The sequence below is a fragment of the Tympanuchus pallidicinctus genome, unplaced genomic scaffold (assembly GCF_026119805.1).
Source record: "Tympanuchus pallidicinctus isolate F22 unplaced genomic scaffold, pur_lepc_1.0 scaffold3, whole genome shotgun sequence".
In the NCBI taxonomy this organism is placed as follows: domain Eukaryota; kingdom Metazoa; phylum Chordata; class Aves; order Galliformes; family Phasianidae; genus Tympanuchus; species Tympanuchus pallidicinctus.
In genome coordinates this window covers 102,196,708-102,215,147 of record NW_026294747.1, presented here as the reverse complement: position 1 = coordinate 102,215,147, position 18,440 = coordinate 102,196,708, and the positions used below count along the sequence as shown (strand labels likewise).

General features: G+C 42.6%; 1 protein-coding gene across 1 annotated transcript in view; it reads right to left on the bottom strand.

Annotated features, from left to right (window-relative positions):
- The window catches only part of TMC2 (transmembrane channel like 2), a 29,603-nt gene extending 15,623 nt beyond the window's left edge, over positions 1 to 13,980 (bottom strand). Inside the window, exons 1-11 of the mRNA XM_052694300.1 lie at positions 13,935 to 13,980; positions 13,608 to 13,655; positions 11,391 to 11,712; positions 10,646 to 10,798; positions 8,885 to 8,975; positions 7,932 to 8,013; positions 7,538 to 7,644; positions 5,419 to 5,517; positions 3,269 to 3,411; positions 2,194 to 2,341; positions 1,494 to 1,682 (exon numbers count right to left, since the gene is read on the bottom strand). Of these exons, the coding sequence (XP_052550260.1) occupies positions 1,494 to 1,682; positions 2,194 to 2,341; positions 3,269 to 3,411; positions 5,419 to 5,517; positions 7,538 to 7,644; positions 7,932 to 8,013; positions 8,885 to 8,975; positions 10,646 to 10,798; positions 11,391 to 11,712; positions 13,608 to 13,655; positions 13,935 to 13,980 (1,428 nt within the window). The remainder of the gene's footprint in view (positions 1 to 1,493; positions 1,683 to 2,193; positions 2,342 to 3,268; positions 3,412 to 5,418; positions 5,518 to 7,537; positions 7,645 to 7,931; positions 8,014 to 8,884; positions 8,976 to 10,645; positions 10,799 to 11,390; positions 11,713 to 13,607; positions 13,656 to 13,934) is intronic.
- Between the last annotated feature and the right edge of the window lie 4,460 nt (positions 13,981 to 18,440).

Below are 18,440 nucleotides of genomic sequence, written 5' to 3'. Positions count from 1 at the left end.
GCAGTGCAGCAAAAGTGGCATTGGCGTGTAATGGGGAGAAAGTTGTGTTATGTGATAGCGTGCCGCCAAATGAGTTTCTGCTCTTTCCTATTAACAGCAACCAATTACAGTAATAAGGTTTAGACCGAGGAACACATGGAGCTGCCAGCAAATTGTCGGCAACTGTCTGGGGCTTCTTGAAGGTTTTATGAAGGAGAGGGAGTCAGAATGAGCTCAACTCCCAGCTTGGCTTAGTGTGTCAGCTGCACAGCTCCTGCGGGAGCACTTTTGCCCTTATCTCAAAGGGACGAGCTCTGAGGAGTTTGTTCCTGGTCGGTCCAAGCTCATGCATATTTAGCTTCCTCGCATCCTTCATGCTATTGCCTGCATCAGCTCCTAGTTGCTTATTTTAGTTTCAGAGGAAGCATGAGGCTTGGCTTGTACTTGTGCATAGAAATAATTAGTTGATGCTAATGCTTATTTGCTGCATTCAGCACCTGCGCTTTTTTGATAGGCGGTTATGAATGTGAATGCAAGTGCATCAAGGACTCAGTGCTGCAGTCCAAGAAAATATGTCCTAGTCTCATTTTTGTTTGTCTGTGAGTTGCAAAGCATTGGGTCACTGTGGTCAGTGAAGTCACTGACACGTCAGCATTAGCTCAGGCGTGACTTGCAGGCTCTGTCTTCTTTTTTAAGCCATCCAGTGCCCATTGGCCCGCAGAGGACCACAATAGCAGGTTCAATCTCAGTCACTTGTTTCTTTTAATTTTTCTTCCCTGGATGGGGGACAGTACCCAGCATTGTGTATGTGCAGATTTTAAGTTATCAACAGAAAAGTTGCAGTTCCTAGTAATTTTCTTTTTCTTTTGAAAATGTTGACTCAAATAAATCAAAGCATTTTGTGAGCTGTCTCAGAGTTTTCTGAGGGAATTAGGAGAAAACATTATTTTAAATTTGATTTGACTTTGATATATAGATACATGGTAAGAAATTGTGCATTGAAACTAAGCCTTTCAGTAGGTAGAAACAACTTTTGTATTTCATTCCAAAATCAGACACAGAAAGATTTTTGACAACTGATTTTTTTTTCTGCAGGTTGTAAAACCCTATTCAATAGAAATGAAGATTTGAATTTAACTTATGTCTGATTATAGATGTTTTCAACACCCAGAGAGCCTTCTAGTACAATGGGCAGTGAGGTTTGTGAGTAGTAATATGCAACTGGAGGTTGAAGCATTTATATTAGTAATGTGATTGCTGAAGTTGCACCGACTTTTATTGCTATTTATTGTGAGAGCAGTTTCCCTGCCTGCAGGAGTTGTAGATTTGTCCCAGAAACTCTCAACGAGAGCAGACTTCTTCCTGGCTAACACAAGCATGAAGCTACAGAGGGACTTCAGGGCCATGGCAGGGAATCTCTCTGCTTGGGATGCCATCTTCAGGCTGGTGCAACAATTATGCTAGTGTTCAAGGAATGCTTTCATAGCAGTAAACTGGCATTACATTTTCCATACCTCATTTCTTTCATACCATCCAGCATTCTGCATTTTTGAAAACGTCTGGGAGCGTTTCACCACAAAATAAATGAGGTAGCCACTGCCACACAAGCAGCATATGATGAGGACATTGGCCAGGACCCGCAGGAACCTCCTCAGATGAATGTTTTCGTCCTTGTTGCTTTCTTGCTCATCCACAATAGATTCCTGGAAAACCAGAGATGCTCACAGAAATGGAGTGTGTGTGTCATAACACTGAGCCTAAAGCAACATCAGGTGGTTTCCTACCCTACAAAGTGTAAATTAGAACTATGATGGCTATGTTGAAGATGGTACTTTAAGAGCAATTTCTGTAGCTAATGTCTACTCAGGATCCTACGCCTTAGCTGTGTTACACTCCCAAAACTTGTTCATGCATGTCAGCAAAAATCCTTCTGGTTTTATCTGTGTGCAAGGGTGCCATCAAGTCCTTGTTCTCTGGGGCTTTACATGGAGCATTAGCTCTGAATGAGGTTAAACTGGATGAAGTTACTTTCCAGATCAAGTAGCTGGATGCTGACTGACGGCTCTTTTATTTATTGCTTTCTCCTTACGTGAGCTGGTATGAATGTGTAAAGGAAAGCGTGGAGCTGGTGGTTGTTGGACCAGCTGTTCATGCTTTCAAGAGATGCTGGGAGCATTTCCAGAAGTGAACAGAGAAATGCTGGTTAGGGATTACCTTGAAGCTGGTGGTGATGGATGCAAACTTGTTGTCTGCTGTCTCTGGGTTGCCAATGAGGTAGTCCCAGCTCGTGAACATTTTCCAGCTGAAAACAAAGTTGTCATCGTCCCCATCTGCTGTGCTTTCATTGGCATTGCGTGCCATCCTGTGAACATTTAGGACAAACTGAACTGTCTGTTGGGGTTGTTGGAGGTATACAGGCCTTATATTAAAATCTGTATTGTGTACAAAAACTACTATGGATGATGAAAGCAGGCTAGGGATTGCTTCCACCACCTAGTGTATGAAGAAAGACTATTACAGCACCTCTGGGCCCCGGGGTGGGGTTAAATGATAATGACTTTAGCTAGTTAAATTTAGTCAAAAACCACTGCTGTTGTCTAGTGTGCTGACTGCAACACAGCATATTAGTGAGATTTTGGTAGCTGCATACTCTTGAGTCAAGATTGCTTGCAGCAAATCATGCAAGGAGAGGCAAAAGATTATTCTTACTAATCAGCATAGGAACTGATTATGGCTTCTGTTGTTTCCTCTCTGTTGTTTGATCTTTGAAATCCTTGTGTAACTCCTGCTAGAGCTCCCAGCACCAGCCCCTCAAGAAAGATGAGACAACAGATGCTGCCATTTCGTGGCAAATATACAGCAAATCCCCCTGCCCTGCTCCAGCCAAAGGCTCATGTGGCTCTTTCTGCAGTATAGCAATAGGGCTTGTTTTGTTAGCAATACAAATCTATTGGCTTCTCCTTCCTTGCAAGGGAAGAATAACCTTTCCACAGTGTAGCCTCCATACAGACAGAGGGGTTTATTTTTGGCAGAGGTAGGCTCAGCAGCAGTTTCAGCTGCATCCCTGCTGCCCTGGCACCTTCATGTACAACTTCTGTCGGCAAGGCAGCCCCGCAGTAATCTTAGAGGAAGGGATGAAGCAGACTAAAGAGGAACCCAGCAGGCATGAAGCTGCTTTCTGTGCTCTACCTGTAGAAGCTGGACCTGGCTGAGTGCTGTACTGTTGGAGGAGCCCAGCTAGGAAATACTCCCAGTGGGCTGTGCAGGGGGGCAACTCTGCCATACTTACGATCTGATAACAACCATCAGGCTGTAGCCAAACACGCTGATCCCAACCATGAAATATGCCATTGGCAGCCTGTATTTTAACCAGCCAATTGTCCGCTGGTTGTTGTAGTAGCCATAAAAGAGCGCTGAGTATTTGATGTACCCCTAGAGGAAAAGCAAACACAAACCTTTGTGAAAGCCATGTGGCTGTTGCTCTGTAGGAATGAGCTTTCTGATGAAAATTGAAAACTTAAAACAAGGCAAATCAGCTTGGTGGGTTTTTTTTTAGTGTATCATTCAGAGTTGTTTGCTGCCCCATCATCTCTGAGAACCATTGATGTGCCCTGCTTACCTTCCTCCAAGAGAGAAAAAGAGAGGGGTTGCGTCAGAAGATACTGGATCAAAACTAACATCCATTTTTTGTCTATTGCTGTTTCATCCTTACCAGAAAAACCTCCTTATTGCTCTTTGTGTCTTAGCCCACCTGCTTCTCCAAGTCGGTATCAAACACTCAAATCTTGTAGAAATGCTGTAGTAAAGGGGCTCCCCACCATGAGATGGAACTTTTCCTGTCAGCTGGGAGGCAGCAGATGCTCGGTACCCTGCAGATTTAATTCCTTTTACTGGCCACCACCTGCTGGGCAAATTCAACTAAAGACTAAAATCAAAGTATTTCTTTTCTGCGCAAAGCAGAGCTCAGACACGATAACAACCACCTTGTCACAACTAGACCTATTTTTTTCTGCACAAACTATGGGACATGCAAAGAGTATGCAGTTCTCCTAGCCTGATCTCTCCCCGTTTTTCTGTCGTGTCTCGTCCAAGTTGGTATGTATCACTGCACATTGTGCCTTTCAGCTTGTAAGTTAAGTGTAGATGATTAATCTGCCCATGATAGTTGAGCAGGCTCTCTTCCAATCAACGTTTTGGAAAACGCAAAATTGAGCCATCGCTTGAAAAGTGTATTGGAGGCTGTGCACTGGATCTAGTTTAGAGGTGTCTCCGGTATCCCTGGGTGCAACATGAGCTGCACATTTGTCCTGCACCAAGTGCAATGTCACAGGAACAGGATAACTGCATGTTTTTCTTCTGGTGCTGCTGCTGACTGCAGCTGCAGGAAATAGAGCATGCCTGTGACTGACAGACCCTCAGTACGTCTCCTTGGGATTTGGAGCATGTTATGTATAGTGTATGCTAGGGAGCTGTAGTGAAAAAATCTCCATGAAACACAAAGATGATCTTTCTGGAAGGCACTGATGAAGGTTTTTCTCAGCTTGGAACTCCTAACCTTTATCTTCTTGGTTCATCAAATTGTGGGGACTAAAAAATGAATCTCTCTACATGTCATCCAGCATGTTCTTTAAGCTCCATTTGTGAAGCATGGTGTCAAGGGAGATTTATTCCTTTTCCCTCTGGAAACCCGTGATATGATCTCCTCCAGCCAAAGCATGCTTTTTCCTGGCTCCTCTCAAAATGTATATTTCAGTTTCACTGTATTGGCTCATCATTTTACACCTGCTCTGAAATATGTTTCCCCATTGCACCTCTTCTATGGAGCATGCTGGACTAAGCATCCATTTATTTTTAAAGGGCAAGCATCTGTTCAAGGGCATAATTTGACATCTTCAGACTGCAGAGGGTTCAGCTGTGCACTGATGACCCATAGTTGAAGGCTGCCTCTCAAGCTTGCCAGATGTGGCTGTACAGCAGGTGTTGGCAGGACCAAGACCTCACTGTCTGCATGGCCATGCAGGTGGGTGTACCCAGCCACAGGCATGAGGTGGGCAGGTCTTGGTAGCTACTCCTTAATGTGATGGTACAGCCTCATTCAAGATAGCTTTTTTTTACTGATTGTATATTTCATGGACTCTCAGTTAAAATCAGCAACATCCCTTCGCCCTGGCACATAGGAATGGCAATGAAGAGGGGATATTCCCCTTCCAAAGGCTGTGCTCTCACGTAGAAGGAAGAATTCAAACCCATACTATGTGCCTGCATTCTGGAGATGTGTACAACCTGTCATTCATAGCAGCTGGCATCTCTTCATCTTCTAAAAGAAAGTTGTATTAGTGATTTAACTGGGGACAAATTCATTTCTGTAGCTCCTCTAGCTTCAGAAGGGTTTTACTATGTACTCAACTGGTCTCTTATGATTAACACTCTTGTACTTACCTCAAAGTCCCAAAGAACAGAAAAATCCATAGCTGTTGCTTGTTCAGCCCGAGGTACAGTTTTTCTTGGCATGCTCCCATAGGGCATTCCCATCAGGACCTGGTAAGCATTAATAACAGTGATGCATGTTCAGTAAGACACTGTACAGATATTGTTTTTTCAGTATTTTTTTTTATTAACAAATCCCCATTGATTTTATTTTGATTGGTTTTAGTATAGATTTTATTTCTGAGTACCTGAAGAGCAGTTTAAAATATTCATAATTAATTACTAGAGTTATTCCCTTTCCTTGGTCACATCCATTGCGCAGGAAATATTTTGCCAATTAATTACATCCCTCCATGAACACTTCCAGCTTAAATGTCCTTAGTTTAGCACAAGGCTTCTTTGCTTGAATTTCATGGGTCTAATGCAATAAAGGGATTACTTTTATCTATTTATGCAGGACTCTTCCTTAGAGAGAAGTCGAGAGCATTGGGTCAAGCTTGCGGTAGATTCTCTATTATACAGTCTGGAATTGAAAGCATGGTCTTGAGGTGAAGTGAAGGGCAGTTAGGTTTGGGGAAGGAGCGTATGACAGAATGACACAAAGAACAGTTTTCATGACACAGCTCTCCTGATGGCACCATGCACATCAGGCCTTGCAGCAACTTCAGCAGCTAAGTCCACAAAGAGAGTATCAAGGGCTGTGGAGAGTTAGTAACGTATTTACTAGCAGACTCTGACTGGTGCCCATGCCAAAGTATCTCAGCATTCTTAGCCCAGAAAGATCCTAGCATATCGTCTATTACTTAGTTTTTAAGGCTATTCAGTTAATTTAAATCATTTATGATTAAATGTTTATTGCCCAGCTTCTCTCTGTATTGTAACAGCTCTGTAGGCAGTGAGTAACAGTATGCATTCTTTAAAGACAAATTACATAAAGCTATTTAGTGTTCAACCATATGCATATTTCTCCAGAAAATACATTTGTATTTTTCAGTGCTAATAGCTATGTCTCTCCATTCTGTGAGGAAACAGAGCTTTAGCTTTTGCTAGTGGTGAACAACCACATCAAGGAGAACAAAAGCATGGTACTCAGGAAGGACTCTGTGCTGAATTTTACTCCCTAAAATTCTGCATTGAACAGATCACATGCCACTGTTTGTGAATTGCACAGCCTTTGAGGACTGTACCAAATAATTTAACCAGCACTATAATAGCTGTATTAAAAATTTCATCAAGAAATGATCATATACAGTTGGCTACGAAATGCTTTTCCTTCTCCAAGTACAGGGAGACATGCAAGAATCTAAAAATGAAACATCCTTGTGAATCATCAGAGTTAGAAATATAGAAGAGAGATAGTTCCCAAACAAAGTACTTGGCAAACTACTTGGGACATCAGTTGTTCCTCCTTTTTCAGTGGCTCCTTTTTCAGGACATAGTTGTGGTCATCATCTTGGGGTTGTGCCCTTCAGAGAGCCGAAAGGGGCTCCTGCAAGGACTTTGCCATTGGCTTTTTCCATCAGAGACCTGGGCAGCTTTCCACAATAATCCTATGCTAGAGCCTGTGAACGCTTGTGCCAAGGCACATTTGTCAAAACTGGATTCAACACATCTAGTGAGGACTACATTGCATGCATGTGATGGCTCTGATCTTTCATAATTACATAGGAATAACTGATCCTACGTTGTTATTCTACCACAGTTTGTACAGTGCAAAGAGGTGGAGGAAATATTTGGAAGATTCCATACTGTCACTGGGATTTTCTTAATCTGCTGAAGACCGCAGTTGATTTCTCTGGGCGCTTGCAGATCTGAGCTTGCGCCTAGGAGGATTCCTTGGTGGTGCTTCTCACTTTAGTCAAAATGTAGCAGTAGCCTCATGCTAGGTCTGTGAGTTCCTGTGTTAGCTGCTGGATGGGCCAAATCTTGAGTAGCATTTTAGAGCTACTGATTTCAGTGCAACTTTTGTTCTGTCTCCGTAGCCTCCTTGGAAGTTTTTCTTTGTAAATAATCATCCTCACGCATTTTGTTGTTCTAAAGCTTTGTCTGTTACAAACCCTTATTTAAACCATCAATCTAATGTTCGTATTAAGCAACGGGCAAGATATTAGAGACAGAATTAAGCACTTACCTCTGGAATTATAACCAGTCCAAATATTAATCCAAAAAGGACAAGATTTACACCGTACATCCATCGCAGAAATATGAAATACGAAGCAACAGAGGAACCAAAGTGACCTTAAACAGAAGATACTTTGTGGTTAGGAGTTTAGGAGGGTTAAACTGTCTTCAGCAAGACTTAGAGCTATCTACCCACAGCTCTTCCTCCATGAATTGCAAAAACCCTCCAGATGGTGAAGGGAAGAAATGAAGGAGGAGGCTGGTGCTGTTCGTGTGCTCATTTTGTGGCACCAGTGCCCATGGTGAGTGAAGACCTATGGACCAGAGTGCGGTCTGAATGAAAGAAAAGCTGCCTTACAAAATGCCTCATTGCCATCTCGCTGCATGAAGTGACTTCTACTTACTCTCCACTTCTTTTATCTTCATCTCCCAGGGTATGCACTGGGTTTTAAAGTTGTCAAAGTCTCTCTTAAATTTCACCCATTTCTGAAAAAAGACGAGATGGCTGTGAGCAGAGAGGTACGAAGAGGGAGGCTGCTTGGTCTGGAGGGTGTTTGTAATGCCAGAACTTGCAAGTACTGCTAGAAGTGTGTGTTTAAAGTCCTGAAGTTGAAAGCAAAATCTGTTCTGAGTCTGATCTTTTGGATTACTTCAGAAACTGCTTTTAAACCCAAAGTCCCCTAAATTTTCATGTTCATTATCTGGATTTTTCCCCCTCCCAGCCTTTTAGAAAATTATGGTTGCCCTGTGATTTTGCCATAGGAGTGGAAAATTCAGATCAAGCTCTGGGCAGAAAGTACTAATGCAGAACCAACCCAGTTTAAAACAAATTTTAGTTTGATAAAAGATTGAGCTTGGATCCTTCCTTATCAAACCAACAATAAAACTCCCATCAGCTCAAGCCTGGCTTCTTTTTGCCCTTCTCAATATAATCTCCATGACAACATGCAACTTGGTTACCAATACAGTCTTAAAATACAGTCTGCATTAACCAGGGGGATGACATTTTACAGGAGTCCATGGGGTAGTGCAGGGCTTTTGCATGGCCCCTCTTGTCTTTAGGGGTCTCTCAGTTTAACATTTTTGGAGAAGGCAAGCAGAGGGCTGTGCTTTTTGCTTCTCCAATCCCTCCCTCACTTCAGGGAAGGTGGCAATGAAATTAAGGCAGGGGAGATTTCCCCCTGTTCTTTCTATAATCACCACAGATTTGAAGCTGGCTAGTATTTTTCTGAATGTGGACAGGAAGATTTATCCATACATCTTTGTGTTTCTTTTGCAAATTGTGAGTTAATAAACTGATGACAGTATGTTGAATGCATAACCAGTTTGCACTCTTTAGCATCATTTCAGTGCTTACCTTTGCCATCATCATCTTATATGCATACAACTTCTTGCCTTTCCCTTTTCCCAGGGCTCCCTCAAACTTTTCAACGAAAGCTTGTGCCTCCCTAGTTGGAAAATAAAAAAGTGCAGATTATTGAAAGAGCAAAGGAGGTCTTCAGCTTTTCACCTCTACCTCTCCAATCCCAGCACGTCTGTGACAGTTCTCTAGCCTAGTGCTTTTGTCAAGAAGAAATTAATTTCTAGTGAAACGACCCAAAGAGAACACAGAATTTCCCTCTGTTAACACCTCCACAGACATCTGGAAATGGCCCAACAGTGCCAGAGAAATGAGTGCATGCTGGTCTGGAGTAAAATCAGACTGGAAATTTAAATCAGTTTTAGAAGAGGTTTCCAAGGAAAACAGAGAGAAACAAACAGGGTAGATGGTATTGGGGTGTGATGAGTTTGTGAATAAAATTATGCTGTATATTGGTGCGTTGAAAAAAAAAAACAAAAACAAAAACAAGAAGAAATTAAATTCAAGGACTTGGGAGATCCTTTTCAATCCTAGGCTTGTGAAAAAGACAGACTTCTACCTGGTAGAAACCATCAGCAAATTCAATTCACAACTTTTGAAAAACCACTTGTGACATTAATTTCAAAGCTAATGTCAGATTTGGAAGTGTTGAACACGTTGTTTCACTCTCTCTATGCATTGCATTCCTTATCAGCACAATGAGGTTAATCCTTTCTTGTCTGTGGATGAGTTTATGCAACCAAGATGACTATGGATATGCAGCCCTCAGAGAGCTCCCTGTACAGGCAGTGCAACAATTTTGGTTAGGTTCGTTGGAGGGAGGCAATGATTACCATTATCCAAGGATAAGATGGAGGTACAGTGCCAAACATAATCCTTGGCAGAATTTTAGATAGGGTCTTACCCCAAAGGTAGAATACGCCCAAATTAATGCTCCTGTTTTTATTTGTTTGCTTTCTTTTTTTGCAAAACTTTAGACTCTGAGGTGTACAGAGCTTTACCCAGATTTTTAGAAATAATTGTTGGTGTTCACAGCTCGTGATGCTAAGGGAAGATGGAACAGCTCTTGGCCTTGGGTGTGTTAAAGAGAAGCAGAGGCACATGGGGATTGCCCTCCTTTGCAGCCCATCACAGCAGCTCTGGGCAGCCTCTTGTCAAGCCCCATGGCCCTGTGGGGCTGCGTGTACCTTACATTGTCATTTTGGAAGCTGAAATTATCTGCTGGTGGAAAGGGGATTTCAGATCAGAAGATCTGGGATTTGCCTTTACGCAGGAACCATTCGCGACGAGCCCTTTCCTGTTGAACTGTGGGCAGCAGTTATCTTTGTTTGACAAACATCTGCAAATAATACATTATTATTATTTTTTTTTCCAAGCAGCACCATCTCAAACTCTGAAGTAACATGTCACCCTGCCGCTTTGATTTCTGTCTAACAATGGGCATGAATAAGCAAAGCAGGGCGCAGTTTGCTTTAACAAGCAGACTGACAGCAGTGAGTCATTTGGTTTTAAATACAAGGGTAGAATGACCTGGCAGTGGATATCAGTTGAACAGATTTGCACCTCGTCCATTCTCTGGTTACAGAGACTGAAAATCAAATTCCACATTTTAACTCTGATCCTTTAATCCCAGATAAGGTGACCAGGTTCAGCTGGTCACTTTTCCAAGTCTGGAGTGTTATGGTAACATCGGCAAAAATGCCGTGTCTGGGAGAGGCAAAGTGCAGCTGACAGCAGCTGAGTATGGGTTCCCAGTACCTGAGCACAGAGAGCTTCTTCATCATTCGCCAGGGCTTGTTTCTCATGGTAGAGATGAGTTTTTTCTTTTGCTCCACCTCCTCCATCAGCATTGCAAGCTCTTCCTCTGACAGCGATTCCTCATCGGAAGAGTTGGAAGAGTTGGAAGAGGCACTGGGAGAGACATAAAATTAAGGGCACAAATGAAAAAACTCACAGGAGTTAGAATCTCGCAGATCCCAGTACAATGTGCAGAGCCAGTGGCAAGAGTGGGATTTTGCCCCCTTGGGGAACGCCGTCCTTACCCAACAACCATAACTCACCTGACACTGAGCTTTGGACCTCACCGCAGTTGTGGAAGCATTGCCTAATGCTACAGCTGGCTCTGGAGAAATGTTTTTCATGCTTTGGATAAGCCAGATGTGGTTTGGAATAGCAATGAAAATGTGAGAGATGCCTTTTAACCTTACTGTTTCCATAGAGAAACAAAAAATGTACCTGATGTGAGACATTTAAGCTGTCTCGTTTAAGAGTGCTTTACTTGTAGTGTGAGTCTGACCCTGGCTGAGAAAGAATAATAAGAGAAGAACTTGGAAAGGGTTTTGCCACATGGCATTTCACACTGATGTTTTCCCCCCTTTTGGGAAGCAGTAACATGTTTGCAGTTTATTGGTTTTGCTGTTACGACCCATATGCCTTGGGCTCATGGTGTGCCCGTAGAACTGCACATCTGTCACCCGGCACTACTCAGGGATTGATGAATTACCTGTTTTTCCTGCCTTTCTTCTGCTTGTTCTCCTCCTCCTTTCCTTTCATGTTTATTTTCTTTTCCTTATTTTCTGACTCCTTTTCATCTTTGGAAGAAGCCTTTTTGTCTCTCTCTCTTCCCTCGCCTTCCTTTTTCCCATCACTTCTTTTCATTCGGTGATTTTTCCTCCTAGAAGCTCTGCTTTGTGGAGGACAATCATCTTCCTCTTCACTCTCATTTTCTTCTTCATTTTTCTGTGACTTTTTCCTTTCAAGTCTGTTAGCTCTGACTATTTCCCTGCGGGTCTGTTTCTTGGATCTCTTGTCCTTTACTTCATCTTCTGCAAGGGATAAAAAAACAACACCCAAACCAATGAAACAACAAGCACTTTGGGAAACAGCTTTTTGTGCTGACACCAAGAGGATTCACCAGAGAAGTGCCATCAGGATGCCTGGTGCAAACCCCAGAGAAGTCAGTGTGCAGGCTCCCATTTACTTCGGTGAACTTTGCATTATGCCCTGCCCAAGGCCACATCCAGCTGCCTTTTAAGACAGTAAGGCTCATTTGTAGCATGTGTGACCATTAGAAAATTGGAAATTAGTTACAAAAGCAAAAGGCAATCCATCAGAGAGCATGAGCACAAATACATCTTCTTGTCTATAAGCAAACCTGGGCAGTGGAAACAGAAACTGCAGTCAGTTAAACAACGTGCTGCTGCTTGGTGAGAGCTCCTTCAGAGATGTTTATTTTAAACTAGAGAAAAGGTACAGCTTAGGCAGGATCACCTTTTGGTTCTCTGAGTTTTTCCTTCTATAGGAAGTCTGTATCCAGAGAAGAAAAAAAAGAAGATACATTTTTTGTTCTCTCTGGCATTGCAAGCTAAGAATCCAATTTGTACAAAGTCTGAAGCGCTTCCATTTTGAAGGGTTGAAGTGGAATGTGATTCAATTGCAAAATATAATGGAAAGGGGAAAAATAACTTTCAAAAAACTCCATCCCTTTTGCCACCAAGGACATTAAAATCAGTAGTAAGGTTTTCAGATTCTTTTGGTTTCTAGTTTTCCAAAACTTAACTAACAAAAATAGAACGTTCACATCAAAAATAGAAGTTACAGTTTCAGCATGGATTTTTTTCTTCACAGTTGGAGAAATGGATGGAAGAGGAAGATTGGGTTAGGGTGGGATTCGGAGTAAAAGATGAGCACCCTAAAAGAAGAAAATGGAAGGAGAGGATTTACATTTTTTCTTTTGATGATTTTACAATTAATTTTAATTTATTTATAATTTTAATTTATTTATAAAATTTAATGTACAATAGCTTGCATTTTTCTTTTGGTTAACAGAAATTAATAACAAGCAAATTATTTTTGCTTGATAGTCATAAAAAGATAGTAGGAAATGGTAGTCATACTTGTCATTGGGCATGAGAAGGATCTTTCAACTCATTTCTTAAGGTCCAGTAGATTTCACTTACTATGTGATAGTAAGTCTTAGCTAATCTAGATCAAAAGACCAACTACCCTCTTTGAAAAACTGTTCATTTTGTGCAGTCAGCTATCACTGTTTTCATTTGCAGCCTATCAAATACTTGGGTAAATGTGGAACATTCATTTGTTGCTTCTGTCTTATTTTCTGGTTTGACTGTATGGCAAAGGTGAATATGATTTATTAAAAAAAACACAACACTGTCATTTTTCTAATTAATTCCTCATGCTTAGTGGATAGTGCAGACTGCACAGACATGACTGTGACCATTTTTGCAGTTGTCCATCCGTTCATATCATCTGTGTTACGATCTTACCTCTCAGCTGTCTATCTAGTGTTATAATCCTACCCCTTAGCTATTCCTCTTTGTTAACCTCTCTCCGATACATTCTCATTTTTACCTTCTTGTGGTCAGGACTAATCAAGACACCCATGTATTACAGTGGTGTGCATTGCAGGCAGGATCTCGGTGTGGTGCAATGCAGTTGCAGGGCAATGCGACAACTGTTCTGTTAGGGTAATGACCAAGAGACATGGGCTATAAGAACAAGGATGAGGGGGGTAGGCTGTTCAAGAGTATTGCTTTATATATCACTATTGTAAGTCAAACCTCAAGAGAAAAGTCTGGGTGCTTACAGACAGCTCACCAAATGGTTACTGCTGTAGATTGTGCCACAACACAGAGAGAAAAATGAAAGATATCACCTCTTGTATTTCAAGCAAGACAATGTTTTTAAATCTGTAGGTTACCTTCACTCTCTGAGTCACTCTCGACTTGTCCGTCGATCTCCATTCCAACTGCAAGACAAAGAACAAAGAATACTTTCACTTGTTGCTGGGATTTGCACATGCATTGCTTTATGCAGGGTTCCTAAGCACAAGAGAAGCTTGGCAGAGCATTCCTTATTGATTACACGTTGTATTTTTTTCTAAAGCAATGTTCGTAATATCTCCTTTAATTCGGAAAATTGACAACATTTCCCTTCGTGAGCAAACTGAAATTGCACTATCTTTGAGAGGTGCAAAATGATACCGTTGGAAAGTCCCAAGCTGAAATCATTTCTCCATGATACCAACCATGTTCCATGATGTCCCGCAGTTTGCATTTCTTCCTCTTCCCCATGATGGCCTCTGCCTTCTGCACAGACGCAGCAGCCGCTATGCACCCCAATCATAGGCGGGTCACTCCCTGTTCCAGTTCCATGTGCTCCCCTCCTGGGCATGGCAAACAGATGGACACGTCTCGCCAAAGCTGAGCTGCAGCATGAGAGCCGTGCAGGCACACAGAGCAGAGTGCAGCTCTGCCTCAGCCCACCCAAACACTTTCCCTTCTTCTCCCCTCTCCCTCTGAAAGGCAGCTGTCAGCATTACATTGCATTCCATGATTTAAACATGAAGGAAAGCCCCGGGGTGGATGCTTGGCAGTATCGTATGAAACACAGACACAAGTCACGTCTAGTTCTGGCATAAGCCCGGGGCTGAGGGCTTTGAAGGTATCAGCTATCTTCATGCCATATTCTTTACTGCCCTGCCTCAATCTGTGTAGCCCTGTTGGTTTTTCTTCTGCACCTCGTCAAACACTTCAGTGCAGTGCCTCTCTTTGGTCCTACCGTCCTCCGCCTGTGGCCTCTATAGGGGTCTCAGGAGTGAACAGGCAGAGAAGAGCTGGCAGCCAATTCACGGGCTCTTTCTTTCCTTCCCTCCTTCTGCTCTGTGTGACCTTTGCAGACTCATTGTTCTTGCTGGTAAAATGGGATAGCTTTTCCTTCTAGGTGCTCCGATGCTTAATTAATTAATGCGAGACCCTCATTCGGAAGGTCTTTTTGTGCCACGAAGTATTGTGTTGCATCCTGCAGCTTGAGTCTTTCGATGGGCTCCATCGGTGATAGGTTTGTCTGAGTTACCTCTGCATTAAAACTCAGTGTCTGCCCCAGCAACAGCCTCAGGAGGGGAACTCAGCAGCAGCTTTAGCTTTCACTTGAGTCAGTGTCTCCTCAGCAGTTTCTGGGAGGAGACCTTTTGTTGCTGAATTTTGGTCCACAAACACCATTAAGTATTTTAAGCCTGATCTGATCTCATGGATAGTTTGATTTACCTCTGACTTCAGCGTAGCTCGCCTGAGCTAAATACATAATGTATGGTATGTGCCCATATATTATTAACTGGTCTGGCCCTACAGGTTCATTACACAGGGCATTTCCAGCATGCATCCCCACACATTGTGTGGATCTGACTGGACTTGACATCTTTGAAGGTCTTCCCCATGGAGAAGTTTCACCTATGATTCTACCTGTTAATGCAGTGGGCTAGAAAATTATTGAAGATATGATTACTAGCCCATTGAGTTTATAACGCTGTGGGCAAGACGGAGCAACCTGCTGATAGCTGGAGGCTACTGGGGCAAGTTTTCTGCAGGCCACTTCAGGTGCCTCAAACCTCAGTCCGAAATGTCCTTTGCCCAAAGGGAATGTCATTTCCCTTGTCAGCTGTAAAACAGGTTTCTGGAGAACCAGCACTGCTCCCATTGTTGGCACAGCTTTTGCCAAGTGGCACCCTCCTCCTTCAGCATGGAATATCTGGCACTGTTTGCATGCTCAGGGCACACTCAAGTAAGCATCTCATTGCTGCAGGTATTCAAAAGGCTTTAGGAAGGAGCAAGCTGCGTTATCTGGTTTTCTGCCCCACTGTGTGAGCAATCATTCATCCATCATCTTGGAAGAAAGCCACAAGCTCTAGGACAAGCAGCTTGTGTGACTTGGCATCCCCACAGATCCTTGTTACGTGATTTTGGAAGGTGATAGGGAATGAAGATTCATTTTGTTGTGGATTCCTGTGTGTTGAAGGTCTGTGAACTCCATTCCTGAGAAGCAGTGCTCAGCGTCCAGTGCCACCTGCTCACGGGGTGCCAATGCAACCCAATGTGTGGCCAAAGTAATTCTGTGCTCAGTTGAAACGCCTGCCCTCCGATGTTACAATCTGCACTCCTGTTTGCAGAGGTGGTGACAAAGTTACGATGTCTTTATGGCAGCCATATGTCTTGTGGACACTTGGAGGAAATCTGCAGCACTCGTGTCACACCTCTTGCTGCACAGGATTGAGATCCCATCATACTGTAGGAGAGGATGTTAATGGGGAGTCCCAGCATACAGGAAAGAGCATGAATGTTATCTTTAATGTTATCATATCTTATATGTATTTCATGTAAGGTAATGCATGGACATGGCTGTTTAGTTGCTCAGCATACTTGCAACAAGCTTTGTTCAGATGCTGTTTTCCCTCCACTGCACCAACACTGCCAAATGTAGCAAAGTTGACCATGACCAAACAACCTTTTCAGGCTGGGGAGCAGCATTTTCCCTTTTTACAGGTGAGAATCATTGTCTTTCACACTGCCAGCTTCACTGCAGTCACTCACATGGAGAGTGGGAGGTGTCTAATCGCTGGCAACTTGAAGAGGAGAGAGTTATTAAAATAGCTGACCAACACCTGAACCGTAAGGTGAAATCCCAACATTGTTTTTCAGATGTGACATATTATACATCAGTCCCTTTGCACAAGAACTACTTCTCCCTTTGCCTGAGAACCTCAACCTAAACAAAAAAATTGCACCCCAACTGATGCTGCCTTCATTCTCCAGAAGCAGCAGTCCACCTATGGCAGTTTTGCAGTCACGTGAGAAAGACAAAAACAACTCATGGTCTTTGTCTTTTCTGACACACATTCTTGCAGGGAGAGGCTGAGGGGGAGCAGGCAGTGCCAGGTAATAGGATTCAAGAGACAGGCTGAGACGGTGAGCCTGGGAAACCTCCAAGGAGCAAGGTTTAATGCAGTGATGTGGTGACATACAATATGACACCCAAGAAAAGTCTAGTATGGCTGGGCTAACCAACAGATACACCTGCCTTGTTTTCCCCATTTTCATTATATTTGTACGTGCTTGAAGATCTGTAATTACGCTCCAGAATTAGGCTGGTGGAGATATCCCTTTACCTCTGTGCTATTTTTGCCCATGTGATATGGTATCTGTAGTGCATTTCAGAGAGGCTGGAAGCCAATGAGCATTGGTTAAAAAAAAAAAAAAAAAAGAGTGAAGAGAAGAAAATTTTACTGCTTACATGCAAAGCTGGATTATTCATGAAGAAAAAAACAGCTAAGCTGCAATATTCTACAGAACACTGTATTTGAAGTAGAAAAACTGTGCTTCATTTCACGTCCTTCTGACACACATCTTTCTGTGATGCTAGAAGAAACTTCACTGAAGGAAATGTACACAAAAACACTGCAACAAACACCAGTACGGCAGGCCTGAGGGATCACCAAGAGAGAGACATCCCGTGTGCTATGAGAGAGGATGCGCAGGAGGACCTTCCACGCTGGTGTGCACGCATCAAACTGGTGGCAGATCCCAGAACAGCTCTGTGTAGCACTGACGTTAGCTTATATGTCTCTACAGCAGGGAAACGCTGCTGGTCTCAAGCACCAAATATGCTATCGTCCTCAGCTTATGAGTTTGATTTTCCTAAGAGGATAAAGTGTCTTGCGTGGTTTATGATTTCTTAGGATTACAGACTGGGAGGGATTAATGGATTAGTCTGTTACCTCAGAGTTACTCCACGCAAGGTATGAATAAGTAATGCACAATCATGAATCCAGCTATTACTTATGTAAATGTCAGGCTTTTATGCAGAATGTGAGCAATTTATGGAGTTCTGGAGCTAACTTTTTGGTCCTACGCCATTTAGTTTGTTTCTCCTCACGGTGATGACTAATGCTACACAATTTGACAGTCTCCAGCTTTAACATATAAGGACATTAGTCTTCTCACACACCTCCAAGTGTTAAATAAAAAGCAGTTGTGTTATGGAGAGAGGGTAACTGAATCCTGGAGGCACATACAACATGCTCCTAAATGCTTAATGAGATAGTGTTTCTTTCTTGCTTGCTTTCTGATTAACATAGGGCTTTAGCTAATTAATCCATGGATTACATTTGTTCAATATTCATCTCATCTATAAGTAATCTTTACTTGAGAAAATCTTTCAGTAATAACAATAATACCAGTGCTGCATGTGGATATTTTGATGAGAGCCAAAAAATTGCCAAGTATAGCTGCCGATTCTAATGATATATCTGAGGCAGACATTTAAAGTCAGAGATCTCTTCCCAGCACTGACTCAGTTCTGCTGGACTGTCTGTTAAAGACAGCTACATGTTTTGAGTAAGGACATAATCATGTTTTCAAGGGTCTCTCAGACATGCTTGATGAAATTACTTCCAGCTCAGCTGTGATTCAATCTGTCTGTTGACCAAAATCTGCATTTTATTTTACAAAACAAATACTGACTAAGCAATGGATCTGCAGTCTGGGATACACATTAAACCTGAGCATATATGCATGCAAAGGCCATCCTCACCCCCATGAAATCCCTGCCATGCTGCAGTGCTGCTCTGTACCTTGGTACTTGGAGTGATCTCAGGTAAAGCAGCAGGAAAATGCTCAGGACGCAAGGATTCATCAGCAGTGCTCGCTGTAAATACATGGGTAGGCAGTCTTGTTAGTTTAACATCATCTGGCAAGAAAAT